Here is a 24,175-nt window from a genome sequence, read left to right as displayed (position 1 = left end):
GGGGTTGGGAAGGGGGCCTGAGACAGCCGTGATATAGTGGGAAGAACCTGACCTGCCAGGTGTCCAGGGAGAAGCCCTAGATGGACTCTGGCCCCACCGTGGTTAGCTGTGTGGCTTTGGGCAAATCACTGAGCCTCTCTGAGCTTCCACCTCCCAAATGATCAAACAAGGAGAAAAATTCCAAACTACCACTCAGGGCTCTTGTCAGAGAAAATACACAGCGCTTGACAAACTGGTAAATGCTACGCAGACAGGAGGTGATCTTACTAAAATGCCACAGGTGGGAGGGAAGCGGATACTCCACACTTTCTGCTCCCACCACCAGGGTGCACTGCTTTAGACCTGCTACTAAGCATTGTCATCCCAGAACTTTGGTAGCGCATAGACATAAATATTTGCCCACATGTCCCCAGCCAGTTCTGCCAGGAGATGACTGGCAGAACTGGAGAGGGTGGTGAATGTTTGAGGCTGCAAGGAAGAATCCATGCCAGGCTTCTAGAAAATCTAGACAGTGAGTCAATTCCTGGCTCCAATAGCTCGATGCTGGCTCACAGAACACTAAGCAGCCCCGATGGTTTTCTTTCAGGACAGTCTATCCCCTAACCCAGGCACAGACCCTCACAGCCCTCCTCCTTCCCTAGATCTGTCCTTCAACAACATTGAGGCCATCGAGGGACTGGACACACTGGTGAACCTAGAGGACTTGAGCCTGTTCAGCAACCGGATCTCCAAGATTGACGCTTTGGACGCCCTTGTCAAGCTGCAGGTGTTGTCGCTGGGCAACAACCAGATCAGCAACATGATGAACGTGAGTGGCTGGGTCGGGGAGGGCTGGCTGCCTGGGCTCAGATGGAGCTCGGCCACGAGCTTCAGGTCAAGGAAGGGGTCTGCAGCAAGGGGAAGTACAGGCTGAGTGTTCCAGAGCTCGCTCTTTTCCTGGAAAAGCCAGAAATCCGATTATTCCATGAGGGATTTGATAATGTTTAAATACCACACTTAACCCCACACAATCCATCTGTGGGTACCAGTTTATGACCGCTGCATCAGTGGAGTCACTTTCCTGAGTCTTAGGCGCATTTAACAAACATTTTTGCTGTTGGTCATGGGGTGTATGTCCTGTGCTCAGTGGGTACAGAGACAAGGTATGGTCCCTTCAAGGGTGACCAGTACACACCCACATAATCAAGATTCAAGGTGTCCCAAGGAGCAAGGTCTGTGGGTGGTAGGAGGGCAACCAGAGGTGCTAGGGGTTGTGTATGAGTGATAGTGGACACTGGTATCTGAGGGGAAGGCAGGCTGCACCCCACCTACCCCCACAGTGGGCTCACAGCAGCCAGCTAGGGCTGAGACCCCAGTGGGCTGGGGGTGTGGTAGCAGCTATAAGGGTCCTATGTCAAAGATGACCCAGCAGTGACCTTACCAGGTGGCTCCTGGGTGCTTCTCCAGACCACCAATACTGGGGCTGTCCAGAAACCTTTTAAAATTCCTTTTCCGCCTATGTCCATCAGGCAGCCTGGGTTCAGATCCTAGCTGCACACCAGGGTGGCTTAGACGAATGGCCTGGGGTGAGTTAGCACCGAGTTGTGACCTGTATTTAAGTCTGTCCAGCAGGGACAAAACCCAGAGTGCTGTAGTCTCAGAAGTTTGCCCTGCACCCAAGACAGGAGGATGTGAACCCAACTGAGGCTCACACTTTCTACAGCTCGGTTTCCTCGTCTCTCAGATGGACATCGTGGCCATTACGCACCCGCCCGGGCTCTTATTATGAACATAAAGCACTTGGTTCAGTGTCAGGCTGGAGTGTGTTCTTAGCAAATGGAGGACTGTTATAGCCAAGGTCTTTCCTACAAGAGTGTCGGGACAAGAGGTGACCTGATTCAGACTCACTAAGAGATGATTAGAATGTTGCCCTCTAGCAGAAGCAAAAGGCTTCCCAGCGGGAAGGAACGGTGTGGGCAACAGCCTGGGGCACTTTGGAATGCCACCTGCACAGCACTGTTGAGGAGCCCCAGTCCCTGAAAGAGGTCAAGGGTGTGTGGTGCAGGGAGGGGCCCAGGGAGTGGCTGCGGCCTCACTGCAGACAGTCAGAATGGCCAGAGAAGCAGTGGAAGCCAAGGAGACTTCTGTGCTGATGCCTGTTCAGGGACAGGTCTACATTTAGGAAGGAATCTGCCACCATGAGGATGCATCCGAGGGGGACTGTGTGAATGGCTTAACCCAGGATGGTGACGCCAGAAAGGATGTTGTGGCCGCAGGTAACAGAAAAGCTTGCCCCAAACTGGCTGGAAGCAGAGCTGAGGCACAGACCTGGGTGCAGGCGGTTCGTTTGGGACATGGCTTCGGGAGGCCAGAGTAAGAGAAGGGGAGAGGAAGAACCAACGTGCAGGGGTGTCACTGAGGCTGCTGCAGACGGAGAGCGCTGACTCTCCTGGGCCTCAGGAGTACCCAGAGTGCCTCCTGAAGTGACCACCCAGGGACTGGAGCCTGAGGCATTGATCCCCCTAACAGCTGAGTGACAGCCCAGGGGGACTCCCTCCCTCCCCACCAGGCTTCTGGGCTGGGTGGGCTTCCTGTGGCTTCGGACACCTCTGTGAGGCAGACAGTGAGAAATGAGATGGGACGCTGTCAGCAACAGTCTGTCACAGCTGCGGCTGAGTACCTGGTACAGACAGCAAGGGCATTTAGTGGCGTGATTATTGGCGCTGGGAGAGGGGCTATCAGTGGAGCTTCAAGGATACAGGTTCTTTCTGCCTCTGGGCTCTGCCATCCTCAGCATCTCTCCAAGGCCTATTCTCTTTGTGGTTGCTTCCTTGTCTACATCTAGCAGGACAGAGAGAGCAAGCAACCTGCCCCCAACAGCGACCCTTCATTCTGATCGGGCAGTCCTAGGGCCTGCACTGACCCTCAGACCAGTAGCATGGCTGGGGTACAGCCAGGCTTGGTGGCTTAGATGAATGGCCTGGTCAAGCACTGAGTTGTGACGTGTATTTGTAAGTCTGTCCAACAGGGCCAAACCCTGGAGGCTGTGTAGTCTCCGAAGTTTGCCCTGTGCCAGATGGAGGATCTAAACCCAACCAGTGCCCTTTTCAGGGTTCAAGTCCTGATCGTCCAGCCTGCTCTCTGCCCTGTGGGGGCAGGGAAACCAAACACTGGCGGGGAAACATGGAGGGTACAGGCAAATGAGTCAGGAGCTGAGATGTGGTCTCTGTGTTCAAGTCTCAGCACTGCCACCTACCAGCTGCCTGACCTTGGCCAGTGACTTTGAGTTCTGGGTGCCCATTTGCCCATCTGTAAAATGGGAATAATAGTAGTTGCTACTTCATGGAGTTGTGAAGATAGAGTCATGCCCAGTACAGGGCCTAGCACATAGTAAGTACATGGAAAGTGATATTATTCAGGAATTTTCAGATTAAGGATTGACCCCAAACAGCCTCAAACCTTGCTGCTTGAAAATATTTCTGAGCATTTAGCAGGTGTTCCTGCCTTGGTAGGTCCTATATCCCAGGGCTTACATGGGAATGAATGTCCTCCGATTTGTTTTCCTTTGGACATTTAGAGGCTTCAACAGAGCTGAGGCCGTGTCCCTCTGAAGGCCCAGGCCTGGGCACGAGAGGGTGTGGAGGGTGTGGAGGTGAACATGCCTGGGCCCTGCCTGGACACCCCACTTTCCCCTTGGCCTTGGGTATTCTGCCATCCTGCCCCTGCAGGGACTGGCCAAAAGGAAATCCCATCACCCTTTTCCAGCAGGGTGCTAGGTGCCAGGGGGCCCCTCATGCACATGGGAGAAGCCAATAAAGCCAGTTCCCAGAGAGAAAGAAGGCCCATGGGGAGAAGCTGCCAGGGAATGCTGAGGCATGTGGGCCAGATGTTCCTAAGGCCTGGCCACATCCTGGGGACCCTGGGGACCCTGGATCGTCTTCACCTAATCAGGTACCAGCCTTCTTGGTTACTTGACCCAGAGAGTCCTGACTGATGCCTCTCAGATATTAGCTCCTAACCCTGAGCATCTTTAATTTTAGTCCTCATCAGTACCATTTATATGACATCTAATTATATACCTTCTTGTCATCTGTTTGTTTATTAGGCTTATTTTTGTTTCTGCTTCTTGCATTAAAAACAAACACATGGGCTGGGTACAGTGGCTCATGCCTGTAGTCCCAGAATTTTGAGAGGCCAAGGAGGGAGGATCACTTGAGGCCAAGGGTTTGAGAGCAGCCTGGGCAACATAGCAAGACACTGTCTCTATAAAAAATAAAAATAAAAAATAAAAAAAATAGCGGGCATGGTGGTACACGCCTGTAGTCCCAGCTACTCAGGAGGCTGAGGCAGGAGGATCACTTGAGCCCAGGAGTTCGAGGCTGCAGTGAGCTATGATGATGCCACTGCACTCTAGCTTGGGTGACAGAGTGAGACCCTGTCTCAAAAATAACAAAACAAAAAGATAGACGTTTAAGCAGACATTTGCGCACATAGGGAGGAGTTTCGTTCACTCCTGGCCTCTGTCCCAGCTTCCCCTTCCGGAGGCCCCAGCTGCTTCTGAGTTGCATGTGTGTCCTTCCAGGGGTCTTGTGTTTAAACATTGTGTGTGATTGTCACGCCTGTCCAGCTACCCTGCAAACACCTCCCTTTGGTGTCCCCTCTCCTCTCAAGTCACCAGTGCCCCCTCTCTGCTGGATCATTCCATTACTCAGCTGCAACATGATGTGTTTCTCGTTCCCTGCAGGTAGATGTCAAGGTTGTTTCCAACCTGGTGCCACTACACACAGGCTGTAGTGGATGTCCTTGAACAGGGATGTACTTGAACAGGGGTTACTTTGCACCTGGATGAGCCATCTGTAAGATAAATTCCTAGAGGGGAATTGCTAGGTCAAAGGACATGTGCATTTTAAATTTTGATGGATCTTGCCAAATTGCCCTCAATAGAAGTAGAACTACTTATTAAAAAGCCCACCAACACGGATGAGGCAGCCTGTTCCCTCTCACCTTCTGCAATACACTTTGTTTTCAAATGTGTCTCTCTTTGCCATTTGAAAGACGAACAATGAAATCTCTTTGGGAGATCTCTTAAAAATTAAATCAAATTCTGGTATTAACTAATCAACACATAAATGCACATATAAGAATAACATCTATTGGATGTTGGGCAGGGGGGAGGGGGGAGGAGGGAGGAGGGGACGGATATTTGTATACACAAGGAGTGCAATGTGCACCACCCGAAGGATGGACATATTTGAAACTCGGACTTGGGGGGGGGACCAAGGGCAACATACGTAACCTAAACATCTGTACCCCCATAATATGCTGAAATAAAAGAAAAAGAAAAAAAAAATTAAATCAAATTCTGTCTGCCGCACGTCATACACACTTAAAACTCCAGTGGCTTCCATTGTCCTTAGAATAAAATCCAAACTCTCGACTGCAGCCCACATGGTCTTAACATGAACCAGCCCCTGAACTCATGTCCAGTCTTGTCTCGAGTCTGCCCCCAGCCCCTCCCCACCAAGCTGCAGCCACCCTGGCCTTGGCCAAGTTCCCAGTTCGTGCCAAGTCCTTTCCTGCCCCAGGGCCTTTGCCTATACTGTTCTGCTGCCGAGAGTATGCTTTCTGCTCTTCCATGGCTGGCTCCCTCAGGTTTCAGATTAAATGTCACCACCCTAGAGAGACCTCTGAGTCCCCTAGCTGAAAAAGGCCTCCCTATTATTTTCTCTCATGGGGCCATCTCTATGTTCCTTATAGCATTTACCCCAACCCTAGTGATCTTATTTTTAAATGTGTTGCTATAAGAGTAGGGACCACGTGGGCCTTGTTCCCCACAATATCCCCAAGGCCTGGCACATGCCTGAGGCCTGCTAGCTGCCTAATAACGTTTGTTGAGCAAATGAACAAACAAATGACTGAAAGAAATTCATTCGAAAAAGCATGCTAGGTTTCCTTTCTATCTTTTCATAATATAATGTCTAGGTGTTCAGAATATGTTATTCAATGAAGTATTAACTGTCTGGTTGACTTTTTCCACATTTTACTAAAAATAGAGTATAGGAAGAACAAATAGCAGTTAGCGGAATGTTCCACTAGCTGTTATCCAATGAATCCAAGGTTAACCATAAATTGGGTTCCATTTAATTTAAGATATTTGGACCTTTCGTGGGCTTTATGATATAAAAAGGCATGCCTGTGTGAGTGGCCACTGACAGCAACTACAACTACCACTCATAGAGTAGGTCGGTATCAGGCCCTCTTCTAAATGTTTTTCATAGCTTGTTTCATTTGGTCTTTACATCACCTATAACACACATGATATCATTATACCCATTTTACAGATGAGAAAATTGAGGCTCACAGATATTAGATAACATGCCCAACATCTCACAGCTAGGATTTGAACCCTAGTCTGCTGATTCTTTGGAAAGCCCGTGGCTGACCAGTGTCAGTACTGCTGCCCAGTCTGGAACCCCCCACTCTGCCTGTCCCCCCTCCTAGCACTGACGGTGCTGTGGCCAGGCTGTAAACTGAAAGATTGCCGAGGAGAGAGGCTGCAGGTGTGTTCTCAGCTCTGCGATGGCCAAGAAAACGGGTTTTTCTCCCCTCCTCTCCCCAGATCATCTACCTGCGACAGTTCAAGTACCTGCGCACGCTCAGCCTTTCTGGGAACCCCATCTCTGAGGCGGAGGATTACAAGATGTTCATCTGTGCCTATCTTCCTGACCTTGTGTACCTGGACTTCCGGCGCATCAGTGACGACACGGCAAGTGTCTCCCTCTCTGTCTCCCAGCTCTGTGAGACAGAGCCTTCAGGCTCCCAGGCTTCATGGGAAAAGGGTATTGAGGGGTAGCTTCCCCCATCCACAAGTAGGAGGAGACATAGGGCAGCTCCCCCTTCCCAAGTCCCTCTACCTGCCTCTGTCAAAGTGAGTCCAGCAGCGCCCTTGCGGGTACTGTCTTGTGCACGCTCCCACCAGCCGGGCTCCTTCCGGCATCGTCTCAGGGCCACCTCAGAGCCGTCCTGCACTGGCTGGTTTTCCAGATGAAGATGTTGAGGAGGCTGAAGGAGGGCCAGCAATTAGCTAGGATCACTGGCTCTCGACCCAGCCAGGATTCACCCCAAGTCTGTGCGACCCCAGGAGCAATAGTAACAGGTGAGCTCTGGAAGGAGTCAGGCCACCGGAAGCTCAGTTCTGGCTCTCAGAGGTGGAGTCCGTGCTGGAGATAGGGATCTGAGTGTCATCCAAGGATCACCTTGGCGGTACGTGAAGCCATAGGCACAGGTGAGATCACCTGGGGTGCTCAGAGTGAGCCGACAAAGGGGTGAGGACATTCCCGGCTGGGAGAAAGCCAGGAGGAGGTAGAGTACAGAGCCAAGGGCCAGGACCCTTGTGACCAGCCCTATGGCCTTAGGTGACTCCCTTTACCTCTCCCATTGTCCTTGCCTAAAGGTGCCAGAGGGCCTGCCTTGAGGCCTGCTGGGGGGCAGTGAGCAAGTGCTCCGAGGAGGACACCAAGTCCGGTGGAGGGGTGCTCCATGACTGGGCCCCCACCCCGACATAGCCCTCAGCCTCAGTCTGCCGTGCAGCCTTCCTTGACCTCCCTTAGACTCAGACAGCTGCGAAGGGCCACAGGGAGAGGAGCCGTTCTCCACAAGACCTCCTGGCTTTCACAGCCTTTATGACGGGGACCCGTGCAACGCCCCTGCCCATGCGCAGGAGGCCACAGGACAGCAGAGGCAGTGTGGCTCAGAGGAACCGGACATCCTCTGGTAACGGCTCCTCTTCCTATTCCTGGGTCAGAAAGAGCTGGCGGAGGCCAAGCACCAGTACGGCATCGATGAGCTGAAGCACCGGGAGAGCCTGATGCAGGCGCGGCTGGAGGACGAGCAGGCCCGGCGGGAGGAGCTGCAGAAACACAAGGTACCACGCGGGCCGGCTGCACACCTCGGCCCGGCTCGGAGATGCCCACGTGAGGGCACCGATCTGGTTCAACAGAGGTCGGCAGAGGTCCCCAGGCTCTGAGAACACAGGGTCTGATGCCCTCTCCCCACCTCACTCTGCCCAGGGCCAGCTCCATCTCAGCCCAGACCCCGACCCATCTCTTCACTGGCCTTCTTGCCTCCAGCCCAGGGCTGGAGAGAATGTGCTAGACAGTCTGTCAGAGCTGCTCCTTTTCTTAAGACTCTCAGGCAGTTCCCCGTGGCACGGCAGGAACAGCTCAAGTCCCTTAGCTCAGATGGGTGAAATCATGACTGGGCCCTGCTGGCCTCCCTCCCGCCAGTCCTCACCCCTCCCTGCAGCCACAACGAGCCACATGGAAACGGCCTGCAGTTTTAGGCCTCCGCACCTCCGCACGTGCCATTCCCTTTGCCTAGAATACTGCCCCCAACCTGCCTTCCTCAGAGGCTGGAGCCCAAGTGCAGCAGCCCCTCCTCCATGAAGCCTTCACCAGTCCCAGTGCCTGGCGCAGCCCCGCACCGTGTGCCCTCGCAGGGGCCTGTGAGATGAACTAGGGGGCCCTCCTTGGAGTCACCGCGCCCTGGTGTGCTCTGCCCGCAGGCTGCGTTTGTTGAGCACCTGAACGGCTCCTTCCTGTTTGACAGCATGTACACAGAGGACGTGGAGGGCAAGAAGCTGTCCTACCTGCCCGGTGTCAGCGAGCTCCTCGAGGCATATCCTTCTGAGTTCACAGCTGCCTCCTCTGACAGAGCCTGGTCCCCGTGCCGCCAGCCTGCCTTGGGCAAGTCCCCTTCCACGCTGGGCCTCGGTTTCCCCATGTCTCTTATAAGACCCTGGAAAGTAAACTGTCCGCTTCAGAGCGATGTGCTCCTGGAGACAGGTCATCTGAGCGGCATGGGGAAATGCTGTCTGGATTTCGGGGACACGTTGAGAGTCTGGTCAACATGGCCAGGGTCAGCTGTGCTTGGCAAGTCAGGTTTCGGAGGTGGAGAAATCGACTGAAAGGTGCATCTACAGCAACGATCCTTATCGGCCACTCTCCTTTGTTCCTGCCGTGCGCTCGCACACGGGACGTACGGCTTTCCCAGCCACCCACTGCACAGGCGCCCTCATTCACTCCATTTCACGGCTGGGGAAGCGAAGCCTGCGGAGGCTCCGCGGCTGTCTGAGGTCACGCCGTCTGTGGGGCCTGAGAGTCTGCATTCTTCTCTCCAGCCAGCCAGAGCCCAGAAGGTGTGGTCAGTACTCGTCATATGACTGTGGCCATGACAACCAACAAATAGGCTTAAATTGTAAGCTGAGGGACTCAGGGTAGACTGGAGGAGTTACTGAATCTGAGAGCTCTGAGATGAGGAACACTCACAGATGGTGACCTTCACTGGATAGAGAGAAATTCACTCAAACCCCGACATTCTGAAAAGAATGAGGGAGGGGCTCCCAGCCTGGCCTCGCCACCACCAGCTGGGTGACCTGTGTTTGCCTCTCAGCTCTAGGGCTGTGTGGCCATGTGACTTTGGGCCAGGGTTTCCACCTCTCTGAGCATGAGTTTCCATCCCCAGGATCACTGAAGGCCTTTTGGGCTTTACCTGCCTGACTCCAAGAACCCCTACTAAGAATTCCGTAGGGTAGGTTCTGTTGTACCCTCAGCTGCAGATGAGGAAACTGAGGCCTGGAGAGGTGAAGTGATTTGCCAGGGTGGGTCCCAGAAGCAGTGGCAGAGCCAGGACTTGAACCCTGTGGTCTTCCCCCAGCTCAGATACAGCAGCTGAGCACCAAGATAGGCCCTCAAGTAGAGGAACTCTTCTAGATAACACACCAGAGACAAAAATGCCCACTGCCGATTTCCCTGACCGGGCTGGCTCTCCGGGCTCGCAGCCCCTCCCTGGCCCCTCAGGTCTCCCAGGAGTCTCTTCTGGGACTTTCTTAGCATGTCTCTCCTCTGCCCTGTGGACGCCTCCTATGGCCCCTGCCTCCCCCACAAAGGCCCCGTTCCTGACTCCCACAGGCTGAGGGTGGAGTTGCCCCAGTCGCCACATTATCTCTGCAGTGTCTTCATCTGTCAGACGGACCAGATGAGACCATGGTTCGAATCCCGCACACGGTGTTGAGCACACAGTCTGCACTCTGCTCGGGGAGTCACCAACACCTTTGTCATCCCCTACCCATCCCCAGTGGCCTGCTCCCGACACAGCCGTGAGCTTCCTTAACAGCCACTCACCTACAAGGACAAATTTGTCATCATCTGCCTGAACATTTTCGAGTATGGCCTGAAACAGCATGAGAAGCGGAAAACAGAGCTTGACACCTTCAATGAATGTGTGCACGAGGCCATCCAGGAAAACCAGGAGCAAGGCAAACACAGGATTGCCAAGTTTGAGGAGAAGTACTTGCTGGTAGGCCCCAAGGCTGCCGTGCCTCCTAGTCTATGGTGCTGGCCCCGACCCCCACTGTGGCGGGACTGCAACTACTGTACCCTGTGATGACCCCGGAGTCCCATGATCATCATCCCCATTTGCCAGGGATCCCAGAGCCAAGGTCCACCTTACCCAGTACCACCAGCCACAGCTTCCCTGCTGCACGATGAAGAGCTGTGTGTGGGGCCTGTGGGTCTCTGGCACATAAAATGGCCCTGGGATTCAAGGTCGTCCCCATCCCCACCTCCTTATCATCATCATCACTATTAATAACTGTATTCGTATGACCATGCTATTATGATGAGGATGATGACAACTACTACTTTTCTTTTGTTCATTCATTCATTCATTCATTCATTTAACAGACATAACCTGAGCCCCACTCTGTGCCCAGCCCTGGCAAGCTGGAGCCACGCTAGACATGGTTCCTGCCCTTGTGGGACTCAGACCCAGGCCGAGGCCCTCCCCACTGAGTGAGTGAAGGGGTCAGTGCTAACCTAGAGGGAAGCCCAGGGAGCCTTGGGGGTGTCCTGGGGGTACTTTACTCAGGCTGAGGCTTATAGGACAAAGAAGAGTTGAGTGGGGAGGAAGGGCTTTCCACCCGGGGGAACAGCAAAGGAACGCCCCAGGCGTTCAGGACCCAGCCTAATCAGGCCACTGGGCCTGGCCCAAGCAGGTGCCATTGGAAGGGGTACCAATCTTTGCACTTGATGGGAATTGTTTCTTTTAGTTAGTGTTATCTTTTTTTTTTGAGACAGGGTCTTGCTCTGTCACCCAGGCTAGAGTACAGTGGCCTCATCATAGCTCACTGCAACCTCAAACTCCTGGGCTCAAGTGATCCTTGTGCTTCAGCTTCCTAATTAGCTGGGACTAGAGGCACATACCGCCATGCCCAGCTAATTTTTCTGTTTTTTTGTTTTTTTTTTTTGTACACACACAGTGTCATTCTTGCTCTGGCTGATCTGGAACTCCTGGCCTCAAGCAATCCTCCCACCTTGGCCTCCCAAAGTGCTGGGGTTACAGGCGTGAGCCACAGCCTAGTTAGCATTACTTTTTTTTTTTTTTTGAGACAGAGTCTCACTCTTTTGCCCGGGCTAGAGTGAGTGCCGTGGCATCAGCCTACCTCACAGCAACCTCAAACTCCTGGGCTCAGGCGATCCTCCTGCCTCAGCCTCCCGAGTAGCTGGGACTACAGGCATGCGCCACCATGCCCGGCTAATTTTTTATATATATATTTTTTAGTTGTCCGATTAATTTCTTTCTATTTTTAGTAGAGACGGGGTCTCGCTCTTGCTCAGGCTGGTTTCGAACTCCTGAGCTCAAACGATCCGCCCGCCTCGGCCTCCCAGAGAGCTAGGATTACAGGCGTGAGCCACCGCGCCCGGCCTTAGCATTACTTTTAAAGACAGGATTCTCAATGTGTTCTAAATCACAGATCTTTGTGAGACACTAAGGAAGGCTATGGATCCTCTTTCTCCTCAAAAACTATTCACACACACCAGGTTTGCTTATAGCATCAGGGGCTTCAAGGAGCCCATAAAGCTATTCCTTGTTGTGAACATTAGAGAAAAATCCCCTGGGAGGGCAGATCTAACAGAGTTGGTGATCGACTCCATATGCTTCCCAGCCCTCCCCACTCCCCCACCTCATTCTTGTCGCATTAGCCTCACTAACAGGACCTCACAATCTGTGGGATTTAATTCTCAAGACCCTCCTTATAATGTTACAGGGAGGGGTGTTACTGCATTCAACCAAAAGTTCAAAACCATCAGCAGAGAAACACACTAGGCTCACATATGTGTTTTATTTGGCCTGCAGAGGGTTTAAAAACGTTTTGAACATTTTGCTGACATTAGAAACTGGCAGATTTCACAGAAAAATTGTGGTTGCCAGCTTCTCTGGAGGAAGCTGTCATTTGGTTCCTGAGTGGTGGTTGTCCCCTCTGGACAGGCCATGTCTCTAGTCCCCCAGTCCCTGCCCAGCCTTTTCCTCCCTGACCTTTCTTATCTGATCCCGGTAGCCATTGGGTTTGGGACACCTGGATATTCATGGGCTGGCTTCTCCTGAAGCCTGGCCAGGCGGCCTGGCCCCTCAGCAGCAAGTCCCTCTGAAGAAGCAGGACGTGGGCCAGGCCGAGCCTGACTCGGAAGGAGCTGCTCTGCTCCCCGGATTCAGTGTGGATCGGGCGTGTGTCTTCACAGCAGGCTGCCCGCTCAGAGGCCACCTTGGATGAGCTGGCAAACCCCCGGGCTCCCCTCCTGGCCTTAGAACAGTGGATCTCACCCAGCCTGTACGCAGAGTTCGTGAGGCCTGGAAATATGCTCATGCCCTGGCCCAGGGGCACCCACTTAGGCAATCTGGGGTGTGGCCTGGCACAGGGATTCTCCAGAGCTCCCTGGGTGCTTCTGATGCTCAGTCTAAGTTGAAGCCACTGTCCTGGAAGTTTTCAAGGCCGCACATGCCCTGAGAGCCCCCATTCCCTCCCCTCACATGCCCTCTCCCATAGCTTTGTCCCAAAATCCTCCCACCCACCCCCACACCCCGTTAGGCCTCCTCCGTTGCACACAGCCCTGCCCTCGTGCCCGGTGGGGCACACCTCAGGCCGTGGTGCAGTCATATAAGGTTTGGGGCTCAGACCTGCCACTGGTGACGCAGAGGTACATTACGGACCCTCTCCTATCCTCCTTTCCTCAATCATAAAATGGAAATGACCGTGTTGTGGAACTGTAGTGAGGAACCGGCGAGACAAAGGGAAAAGAACCTGCCGTGAGCCTTCACTTGTACAGTCCACCGTTTGATACGTGCCATGCCTTTGATCAAAGAACAGTGCATAAAAATAAAGTCACCATGACATTCCATAGCGAATTTGGAATCAGAACTCCATTTACAACTTCAGGTTCACTGGAGAACAACTAAGGAGCACTAAATCCTGAGATTGTACTTTAAGGTCTGCTGTACGTTTGCCTTGGTCAGGAAGCTCACCCACCACTTGCTGTCCAGTAATACACTTCAGTAAGCCAATACGTAGATCTACTGTAAGGCAGATGCTAATTATAAGGCATTAAGTAAGCAAATAGTGTCCTGAGCTACTGCAGAAGAAAAATCCCATTGAAGAAAAAAGTATTGTGATTTTTAAAAGCCAAATTAAGTGCTCTCCTAGTTCTATCCTCTAATTCCATTGAAACCATACTTGGAGTGTCAATAAGGATTTTTGTAGCTTTTGGAAACACTCTGGTCTCTGACCAGGTTTAGCAAGTAAAACCAAGAAACCACAAACATCAAATGCCTGCTTTGTTACCTGAAGGACTAAATGTAGTTGTCTTTAATATACTTTGTATGTCCTTAATATTCAAAGAGAATTTTTTCAAATCTGTGGAATTTATTTTTTCAATCTGATTTTACAGATTCCTTTTCTATGAATAATAGATAGAGGAACTTAAGGCACTTTGCCATTTAGTAATGAAATAAAGAGCAGAAGATTTAGAAAAGTACAGGTTCCCAAACCTACAACAAACCAAAACAAACTCATGTCCATGGTCATAGTCACAGATTTTGTACTGCTATCAAAATTGTCAGATTTAATAAAACTGGATTTGAACACAAAAAAAAAAAAAAAGGGAAAGCACTCGTGCAAGGCCTGAGGCAAGTGAGTCTGTGTGCAGTCGGGTTCACTTTCGAATAGGCAGTACACACACATGGCGCAGAATGGAAAATGCCCACAAGGAGACAGTCTCCCTCCTTACCGCGTATCTGTGCGTGTGCGTGTGCGTGTGCGTGTGTGTGTGTGTGTGTGATGAAAGTTTAGCATGCACTTTCCTGCATTTTGCTTTCCTGTGCCATCTATGCATCTTGGAAAGTCTTCCAAAATGAAAGAGTTGCTTCATATTTTTCTCATTTCATGGATGAACCATAATTATTTCACCAGTCCCTACTGATGGACAATTAAGTTTCTTTCCAATCTTTTGCTCTTTCACTGTTCCATTGAACAAGTAGGTGCAAGTTTGACCTGCAGGATGAAGTCCTAAAAGTAGAACTGTGCACTAGGACTTAACTGTACCCCACAGAACCTGTACCACCCACAGCGCTGTCAGGCCAGTGTCACAAGCTTTCTCACGCTTGAGAATCTCATGCACCTTCGGTAAGAGTTTAATTTCCCCAACTGGGGGTGAGCAGCACGTATTCTACAACCATTTGTACTTCTTATTGTGAGAACTATTTGTTCTTATATTTTGATCTTATTCATTTTTCTATTTGCTTTTTGTCTCTCTGTTTTGGTACATCTTTCTTTTTTAAAATATTGTTACTTTGTAGGAGCTCTTTATAGATTGAGATTAGCCCTATATCAGTGAAATGAGTTGCAAATATTTTTCCCATTTTGTTGTTTATTTTGCCACTATGTCCGTGGTGCTTTTGCCATTCAGAATTCCAAAAAAAAAAAAAGATTTTGAGACAGGGTCTCACTGTATCACCCAGGCTGGTCTCAAACTCCTGACCTCAAGCAATCCTCCCGCCTTGGCCTCCCGGTAGCATATGCACATTTTCTTATGTAGTAGAATTTATCAATCTTTTCCTCTGGCTGTACTTGAGAAAGACTTCTCCACCCTGAGATTGTTTATTAAAAATCCCCCATGTTTTCTTCTAGCACTTTTATGATTTTATTTTTTACATTTGAATCTTCACTCCATCAGGAATTTGTTTTCCTGTAAGGCCTGAGGTAGGGATTGAGCCTGGTTTTTCTCTAGATGGAGTAGCCATTATTGTGAATATCGTTCACCCCACTGAATCATGTCATTACTCTGTCCTTCTTCGTGATAAATACCAAGTGTCAACAAAAACAAGCTGATGTTGCACCCAGTGTTGGTTGCGATCCCAGGCCCTTTGCTAGTGAACAGCTGGTACTCAGCGCCGTGCTTGGACGCCAGGCCGCTCTCCAGCCCGTAAGCACCTCTCATCCCACACCGTTCAGCATGCTCACCGCTGGCTTCCGCTTCCTCACTGGGGTTCCGTGCGGGTTCACCTGACTTCCTCCAAGACTGAAGCTGTCTTTCCTTTCCAGTGTCTCTCCCAACCTGTGCCTGTTTTAGGCCTTTTATAGGAACCTTCATCAGTCGAGTCTCGCCAGACACATCACATACTTGGCCTCTGATCCCCAAGACTTTATGAAGCACAGATTCTTCTCCCCATTTACAGTGATGAAACCGAAGCCTAGAAAACGCAAGTGGCTCTCTCAAGGTCACACTGCTAATATGTGACCCAGGCAGGATTCAAATTCAGGTCCACCTGACTCTGAAGTTGTAGGGCAGGTAAATTCTTCCTTTACCCTATTAGGGCCTCCAAGTGAGACCAGGAATTAAACTGACATAGGACAGACTAACAGGAGAAAACATACAAATTTTGTTTAGTAATTTTTACGTGTACATGGGAGCACTCACAAGAAAAATGAAGACCCAAAGAAACAGTTAGGGCTAAAAGCTTATACTAGGTTGGACAAAGAGTAGTAAATTGTGAAAACATGACAAACCAAGGGGTTTGGGCTAGAGCAATTAATTGTGGAGGTTGACTAGGCAGATAAGGGTTAGTTGAACAAGGTTTGTACAGATTTCTCTCGGCCCTGACTCCCCATCTCTAGTGATAAGAATGTCTTCCTTCCTCCAAGTACAGGGAGAGCGCCTTTTACGTAGGAGTTTCATCTCCTGCTTTCAGGAAGAAAAGGGGAAGTCAGAGTGTCCTCTTTGCATCTGCTGTTTTTAAGTGTCTTAAAATAGCCAACATTCCACAGCAGCGTATTTTGGGGCTCCTTCCACCTGCCCAGCAGCCTCTAATAAAAACCGGAGCTAACAGGCATCGAGCACTTACTAGAGCTCACGGGATTCTCCTTAGCTGTGTCGGGTATGGGTATGGGCTGTTATCATGACCACTTTACAGTCAAGGAGACTGAGGCATGGAGAGGGTAGGCAACTTCTACAAGCTCACAGAGCTGGCCAGTGGCAAAACTGAGACTTGCTGACTCCTGAGTCCAAGTTCTTACCCATAAAACCAAATCGCCACCTGCCATTAACTAACTATACTTAGTAATTGATTCCTAAGGCACAGGCTTTTGTTTCCAGAGTTTAAATACCATTCGAGAAGAGTCTGAGGTGCCCACCATTGAGAAGAAGATCATGGAGTGTGGCGAAGACATCACGGAGCTGTTCAATGCGCTCATGACGCTGGAGATGCAGCTGGTGGAGCAGCTGGAGGTGAGGCTGGGCGTGGGGGGCAAGTGCGTGCGGCTGCAGGTCTGCGCTCGAGCTGCGGCTGTCCCTCGCGCTCCCCTGTTGGAAACGTCCAGTGCCACTCAGCGTGTCAGGCTAAAGCTTTCTTGCTCATCAGTCCTGTGTTTGCTTTTAACATGTTTTAATAATTTAGATTAGAAAAGATTCTTGTGGAGAATGAGAAGTGAGCTCATTACTCTGGAATGTTTGCCCCATGTGGAAGAGCCCAGAGCCTCAGCAGGGAGGGGTTTTTGATTAGGCTAAAGGAACTGTTTGGGTGCTTGGAAGACAAAGTGGACCCCCACTTGGGGACCAAACAAAGGCTCCTCCGCATTGCAGCCTGTAGTTGCTACCTCCTAGGCGATGCGAGGAGCCGGCAACTCAGCACTAAGTAGTAGAAATGAAAAGCACTGCTGTCTCAAATTCATCAGGGGCCAGAGTAACTTGTGTGTTCACAAGGCATCAGAGGCTGGGAGTCTGATGTAGTGTGATGAATTGAACCGCATTGGCTGCTGCTGTGGCTGGGCCACGAGATAGCACCTAATCAATTCCTCACACGTCAAGTGACACCTCAGACATGGGATAGATTTCCCCATCACATCACATGGCAGATGCTTGTTCCCCACTGGGGAATGTGCAAGCACTGCAGAAGCAGCGTGCAGCACCAGGGGAGGGAGGCAGCAGCTCCCAACGTTTGTAGGCAGGGAGATTGCTTTTCAACATCCAAACATTTCCCAGGACCCGTGCACTGTCACACTTGTGTTACCAGCAGCCCAAAAGCTGCAAGGGCAATGATACTTTTCAATGACCCTATTTTTATTTACTATAACAGCACTTACATACATTTGAAAAATGCACAGTGTGCTCAGCCTGCAGACAGTCCTCAGGCTCCTGTAGATCCCCTGCACCCGTGGCCCACCTTGCAGCCCCTGGAATTTATGGCAGATAGCGGGGGTGCTCCCAGAGTAGCAGGCCTCACAGCTGCATCTTCCATTGTTCGCTCAGTCGCTACTGAGTCCCGTTTAGGCCCTAGGTGCCTTGCTAAGCACCGGGCAACAGCAACTAACAGTAGAGGCCTGGGGTAACAGCCAGCTCTTAGGAGGGCCTTCTCTCTGCCAGGCAGCTCGCAAAGCATTTTGTATGAAGTGACTCATTTAACCCCACCCCAGCTCTGTGAGACAGGTACTATGTAGGAAACCCACTTCACAAGTAAGGAGGTTGAGGCCCAGGGAGGTAAACTTTCCCACAGTTACACACAGCGGTGGAGCTGGGATATCCACCCAGGTAGTCTGGTTCTTGACAACTCACTTCGCTGTTTTCCTGGGGTGATGGGTGAATGCCACTGAGAAGCCCAAAGGAAGGGGGTTAGCTCTGTGTGTGCGTTGGGGATGAGGACAACAAGACCAGGACAAGTGTTCCTGGGAGAAAGACTGGCACAGGCAAAGGTCCGGTGAAAGTATTAGATGTTCAGGTGGTGAGTGAGTTAATATGCTTGCAGAGCAACAGAGCTCTGGAGAGAGAGTTCCCAACCATCTGCCCAGGAAGGTCAAGGTGCGTGGTCTTTACCCTGAAGTTCTGTGATTAGAGGAGGAGACTGCTAAGTGCTAAGGAGTAACTTTTGCTCTGATGCTGGGTGTCTAAATATGCATGTTAACTATGTTGTCATTTCCAGGAGACTATAAACTTGTTCGAAAGGAACATCATCGACTTGGTGGGACTGTTTATCGAAAATGTCCAAAGCCTATATCCTTTCTTTGATGACTTCCCCATGAGGAGGTGCTACAGGGCCTTTGGGTTGTCCTGGCCTCTTAAGGAGCTAGGGGAGAGGCACCTGTATTTTTAACAAAAGGCAAGGAAGGGTGAAGCTTCTTTGAAAAGTAAGCAGAATACAAATAAGTGGGGTTCCCTTCCAGATGGCCATCTGCAGTGACACCTCCACCCCCGCCACTGCCACTGGTGCCCTAAATACATTGGCAGAGATAGTAAAAAGTCAGCGCTCTATAATCATATTTTACTTTTTACCAGAAATACCTCCTCCCCGTTTGATTTACAAAAAGATCTACACCTCCACCAAGATGATATTTAAATTTGTCGTAGGATCCTATTTAGTGGAAATCACCACCTGTGAAATTAGGGGAATATAAAACCTCCAGTTTTTCACCAAGGAAAAGCTCGGCTTCAAAGGATGCAGATTTGGCAACCACTTACAATGTTCAAAAGAATGTTCCATGGAGTCCAAGGGGGTTTCCCTTCCTTCAGAACAATGACGGTCTTGTTATGATAGTTTGGAGTAGAGTCCTGGCGTGTTTGTTCTTACATGGGTGAAGCTCATGGGGAGATGATGCCCCAGAATCACCGCCTGTCCCTGTGCTGCAGACAAAAGCACTCTGGGGGTGAGGCACCATCCACGTTGCAGACACTGACAATTATTTATAATGAGCTGGTCAGGTTAAATGTTAGGGTTAGGAGCCGACATTTGGAGCATGACCAACCCTTCTGCCACCTGAACTCAGGGCCCTGCCACGATGGGGGGCAAACTGCTGTGCCCCACCCAGAAGCAACTGCCTGGTCCTGCCCTCCTGGGACTCACAGTCCAGCAGGGAGACAGAAGTTATGGAGGTAATAAGTGGTACCAAAGGTACAGGGTGACTAGGAGTTAACCCAGGGTGGGGGCCAGGAGCCTTCCTGAAGGAGGGTCCACTAAGTGAGGACCTGAGGGTGGCCAACCAGACCATGTACAGGGGTGGGGAGGGCATTCTAGGCAGGGGGGGCAGCCTGTGCAAAGACCCTGAGGACTGGCCACAGAAGTCCATTTCAGAGAGGAGGCCTTTAGGCCAAGTTAGAGAGCGGGAGGCTTCCTGCAGCTTTACGCAAAGCAGATGGACTCCCAACTGTCTACATCTTCAAGCTCGCTCTGGCTGCTGTGGGGAGCAAGGGTGAGAGTGAGGAGGCCAGCGGGCAGCGCACTGCAGTGTCCAGTTGGGAGGCCGTGGGGGTGGAGAGAAGTGGATGATGGAGGGACAGCCAGGCGCTGAGGGTCCGTGATGACCAGGTGTAGGGGCAGGCACGGGAGTGTTGGGATGGCCCCCGGGGTTTACTGCATGTGGGTGGACGGCTGTGACGGCACGGATGCACCTGGTGCCTCAGAGTTCGCCTTCAGCCCTGAAAGTCTGTTCCCGTGCAGCTGAAACGGCCCCCGCCGTCAGAGTGCTTGTCAGGGACGCGTCGGTCTGCTCCGTCCCTGGCCTTTGCTTAACTCGTGGCTGCACGATGGCTCAGTGCCGGGACCTGGAGAACCACCACCACGAGAAGCTCCTGGAGATCTCCATCAACACCCTCGAGAAGAACGTCAAGGGCGAGCTGGACGAAGACTTGCCTGACGACGTGCGCTTGGTGAGTGCGGCGGGCGGGGCGGGTCCTGCTGGGCGGAGCCCGGTGGGCGGGGCCCGAAGAGCGGTGCTGGGCGGGGCGTGCTTGGGCGCGAGGCTCCCGCGTGCTTGACAGACTTGGTCCAGGCCCGCTCTGTCGCTTGAGTAAGACTGAAAACCTCCTGGAGCCTCAGTTTCCTCATATGCAAAAGGGGACAGTAACCCGCTTTGCAGAGTCGTCAGATGAAATAGGCTAAAAAAACAAAGCACCTGGCTGGGCACCCAGGGGGGCCCAACTAAAGAGGAGCTCATGATAATTAGGTGGTTTCACCTTTCCAACGGGTTGGTTTCCAAAAGTTCAATTCTGTGGGGATTTCTGGCACTTTCTAAGAAAAGCAGTTACAAATAGGTCTGAGATCTCCCCCCGAGGTCTTCTTCACTTTAGAGTCTCTATGAAGTACTACGGGAAAGTTGGATACCCCGGCCCAGTACTATTTCTGATCCAGCATGATGCCATCCCAGTTTCCACCAGCACATCCAGTGATGAATGGTCACACGGTCAGCGGGGTCACCGCGGAGCACCTGCCTCGTACCTTGGGTCTGCGCACTAAGAAGGCTCTGCAGGTCTTCTGCATTGGGGCCCAGTAGCAGCGCGCGTATGTCTCTGGGAAGGAGCGCAGGCGATGGAAGGGCCAGTCTTCGTAGCTTTATCAGGGGCTCGCTTTCACTCGTGCATCCATCACCCCGCTGCCAGTTTCTCAGCTCCTCTCCACCTACGTGCTACCACCAAAGCCAGCCACTGATGCCCTTCCCCTGGACCACTCGCCTCTGTACTGTTCTCTTACAGGCTGTCCTCCACACAGCAGCCAGAGCAATCCCTGAAGACCCAAACCACACTATTTCACTTCTGCACAGCACCCTCTAGTGGCTTCCCAAGACTCAGAGTAAGCGTTCCCCCACAGTGCACAGACCTCACAACTGGGCCTGCTCACCTTGGCAACCGCCCCCCAACCCTCTGAGCTGTTCCCCAGGGTCCAGCTTGCTCCTCTCAGTTGATATTCCATCTGGCAGACGTGCTCTTCCCTCAGGTCCCCATGTGCCTGGCTTGTCCTTGTCATTCAGATCTCAGCTCAGATATCAGCTCATGGGAGAGGCCTTCCCTCATCACCTTCCTGAAAAACCATTGTCTATCGCATACCCCATTTATCAGGTTAGAGTCTCATCACAATTTCAAACCACCTGGCTTAGGTCAATGTGCTTGTGTGACTATTCGCACTACATATAAGCCCATGAGAGAGACAGGAAGGGCCTTTTCACCACCATGTACCTCCCCAGTGCCAGCAACAGTATACAGTGTACGGTGGAGATGCCGGGGCGTGTCTGTGGAATGAGTGTGAGTGTGCACATCCACAGAGTCTCCGCTCTGTCAGACGCTGGACTGAGTCCTGCAGGCACAGAGGACCAGCAGAGCCCCACTCCCCCAGCCTCTGTCTTGGGACCGAGATAGATACCCAACATAGCGGCACGGTGGCAGGGCCACAGGGATGCCAGCCTTTCCTCCCTAAGCTGTTAGATTTGGCTAACTGCTATTGACCAGATACAGGAAATGCCACCTTTCCCAAGCCAGGACGATAGGCTCCCCTGAGAGAGCCCACTCAAGAATTTCCCAGACAGACCATCTTGGTGGGTAGAGTTCCCGCATGGCGCAGCACCTGGGTCTGTGACACCCACTGGGCACAGGACTGAAACATGCTCACCCCCTAATGACTGGGACACACAGAAAAGATGGGTCCCAGAGGCCCATGGCAGAGAAGCTGGCTGGGCTGGAGCTTCCAGTGGCCAGTCCTCCTTCATGCCTGGCTGGCTCTGCCTGGTGCCATCTGACATCCATTCCTGTGGCTCCAGGAACGCATCAGCACCTGCTGGCCATAGTGACTAGTGATGAGAGTTCCGCTCACTGAGGGCTTGCCATTGCCCAGGCCGGATGATCACACATGATCGCATTTACTTCATCGGGGGACCCTGTGAAGGAGGTACTATTGTTGTCTCCAGTTTACAGATAAGAACATGGGTAAGACTGGGGCTTAGAGAAGTCAAGTAAGCTGCTCACGATGACAAACCTTGTGAGGACCAGAGTCTGGATTCAGACTCTACTGACAGATGCATAGCCTGGGCCACTGTGGCAGAGCCAGTGCTGCTCCCCTCAGTGTAGACTGCAGGTCGGTGGGCATTCTGGGTGTGCCCATGGCCCCAGGCACTAGGCCATGGGGTTGAGCCTCTGAGCTAAGGGGCCGCCTGCCTTGGACTCGCTGGGAGGACTGGTGTGGACTACTGCCTTCAAGGCTTCAGAGGGGACAGCCACCCCTTCCCTCTGTAAGCCAGTTCCAACCTCTGTCCCTTTGCAAATGTCCACAATTGCAGCAAGAGGCGTAATTAAGACCTTACACCATTGCCTGTCTCCTTACATTTAAGCAAAAAAACATGGCCTATTGTTCTCAGGAGGAAGAAGTATGCCCTGACTGTAAGAAGTAATAATACCAACAAATAGATGACATTGACTAGGGGCCTCATGAGGGCCAGCCCTGTGAGAAGCAGTGGATACAAATTTACTCTTTTAATCTTCACATCAATATGGTAAAGTAGGTACTGTATGGTTCCCTTTTACAGATAAGAAAACTGAGGCGCAGAGATTAAGGTAATCTGCCTGAGGATACGCAGCTGATAAATGGTAGAGTTCTGATTTGAACACAGGCAGTTTGACTCAAAGCCTTTGACAAAACGTCTACTGAGCCTTTAGTAAGACGTAGGTGTTCAGAGGAGGGGCTAGGGCCTTGGGTGAAAAAGATCTGGCTTCTGTTACCTGATTATCCGTGAGCATATCATACACCACATTTTAGGTTATATCTAAAACTCCTCTCATTCAGTTGAGCGACTGTTATCACTCATGCCATACTTAGGCCAAACCTGGCCCATGTCTGTACTTTCAAGTCCTTCCAGCTTTGAGAGGAAAAGCAGAGCGTACATGCTGAGGAGAGGGCCTGGAGCGGGCAGGGAGGCAGGGCCTCGCAGTGCTGTTGGCAGCCGCAGCTGCCCGTGTGGAAGCTGGCAGGGACGTCAGACATGCTGCCTGCGTGCTCTGAATATCCATGTGGGTGTCCAGCCGCAAGGGTAGGACAGTGCTCAGGCCTAGACCATGGGGAGGACTTTCGAGTCCCCAGAGAGTCTGCTTGAGTGACAGTGGTCTGACCCAGCCAGCAGTCCATGGAGAGGGCAGCTGTGATGAGATTCCAGCCAGCACCAGGAGACCCCCTTGGCATAGGGCAAGTTGCTCCTTTGTCTGTGGTGGAGGGGGCCACCGGGTCATTCTGCGGTGCAGTGGTCCTGGGGAGGGGCACCAGCTGTGCCACTCTCAAAAGTCACTTTGAAAGAAATGTGTCTTCACAGCTTTGAGGACCAAAGAACAGGGTGGAACAGCTCAGGGAACCAGGAGCAGCTGTTGCTCCTCACAAGTTGTGTGCAGTTGCTGCATCTACTCTAGTGCTTTCAATCTGCAGAAACTGGAAGGGGATCCAGAATATTCTACCTGAAAATTCTATGTACTTATTGTAAGAGGGAAAAATTAAAGGAGCTGCCACTCTAAGCCACCTGAAGTCCAGAAACAACTTGCAACTTCCATTTTAAATAATTTCTTTAAACCAGATTCCTTTTGTTTGTATTTTACAAATGTCACATAGTTTTTCATAACCAATTTTAGTCTCATATGTTTCTAAGCAGACTTCAGTTTCTGTTGTCCTCAGCTTCCAAAGCTGCTTTCTATATATTCAAACTCTGAGGGGGATGATTTCTCTGCTTGGCTTAAGCTATCAGCTACGACCCACATTTGAGAATGAAGGATGAGAACCTTTTCACAATAGGTTGATGTTGTGATTGTAGCTATTTCTAAAGTAACTGGGACACCCACTGCTGAGCAATCAGGCTCATGGAGAGCAGGTTTTGCACATCTGTGAACCATTCCCAGAGCCTGGCCTGGGGCCTTGCATGTGCAGACAAAGAACTTAATAACTTGTCGTTTCTTCCATGTGACTATACTAATTGGTCCCCCAGAGACCCCATTCGCCACATGAGCTAACTTGGCTTTTCCCACAAGGGATTCTGTGGAAAACCAGCATCCCACAAGACATTACCAAGCATTACTCT

The 24,175-nt window shown here is 51.4% G+C and overlaps 1 protein-coding gene across 1 annotated transcript in view; it reads left to right on the top strand.

The window, feature by feature from the left end:
- The window catches only part of LRRC48 (leucine rich repeat containing 48), a 33,754-nt gene that overhangs the window by 7,932 nt on the left and 1,647 nt on the right, over positions 1-24,175 (top strand). Inside the window, exons 3-10 of the mRNA XM_012664986.1 lie at positions 642-808; positions 6,599-6,749; positions 7,788-7,903; positions 8,543-8,655; positions 10,161-10,335; positions 16,464-16,595; positions 18,283-18,353; positions 19,880-20,003. Coding sequence (XP_012520440.1) covers positions 642-808; positions 6,599-6,749; positions 7,788-7,903; positions 8,543-8,655; positions 10,161-10,335; positions 16,464-16,595; positions 18,283-18,353; positions 19,880-20,003 — 1,049 coding nt within the window. The remainder of the gene's footprint in view (positions 1-641; positions 809-6,598; positions 6,750-7,787; positions 7,904-8,542; positions 8,656-10,160; positions 10,336-16,463; positions 16,596-18,282; positions 18,354-19,879; positions 20,004-24,175) is intronic.

This window comes from Propithecus coquereli, unplaced genomic scaffold (genome assembly GCF_000956105.1).
Source record: "Propithecus coquereli isolate 6110/MARCELLA unplaced genomic scaffold, Pcoq_1.0 Scaffold946, whole genome shotgun sequence".
NCBI classification, from domain to species: domain Eukaryota; kingdom Metazoa; phylum Chordata; class Mammalia; order Primates; family Indriidae; genus Propithecus; species Propithecus coquereli.
This window is presented reverse-complemented; position numbering and strand designations above follow the sequence as displayed.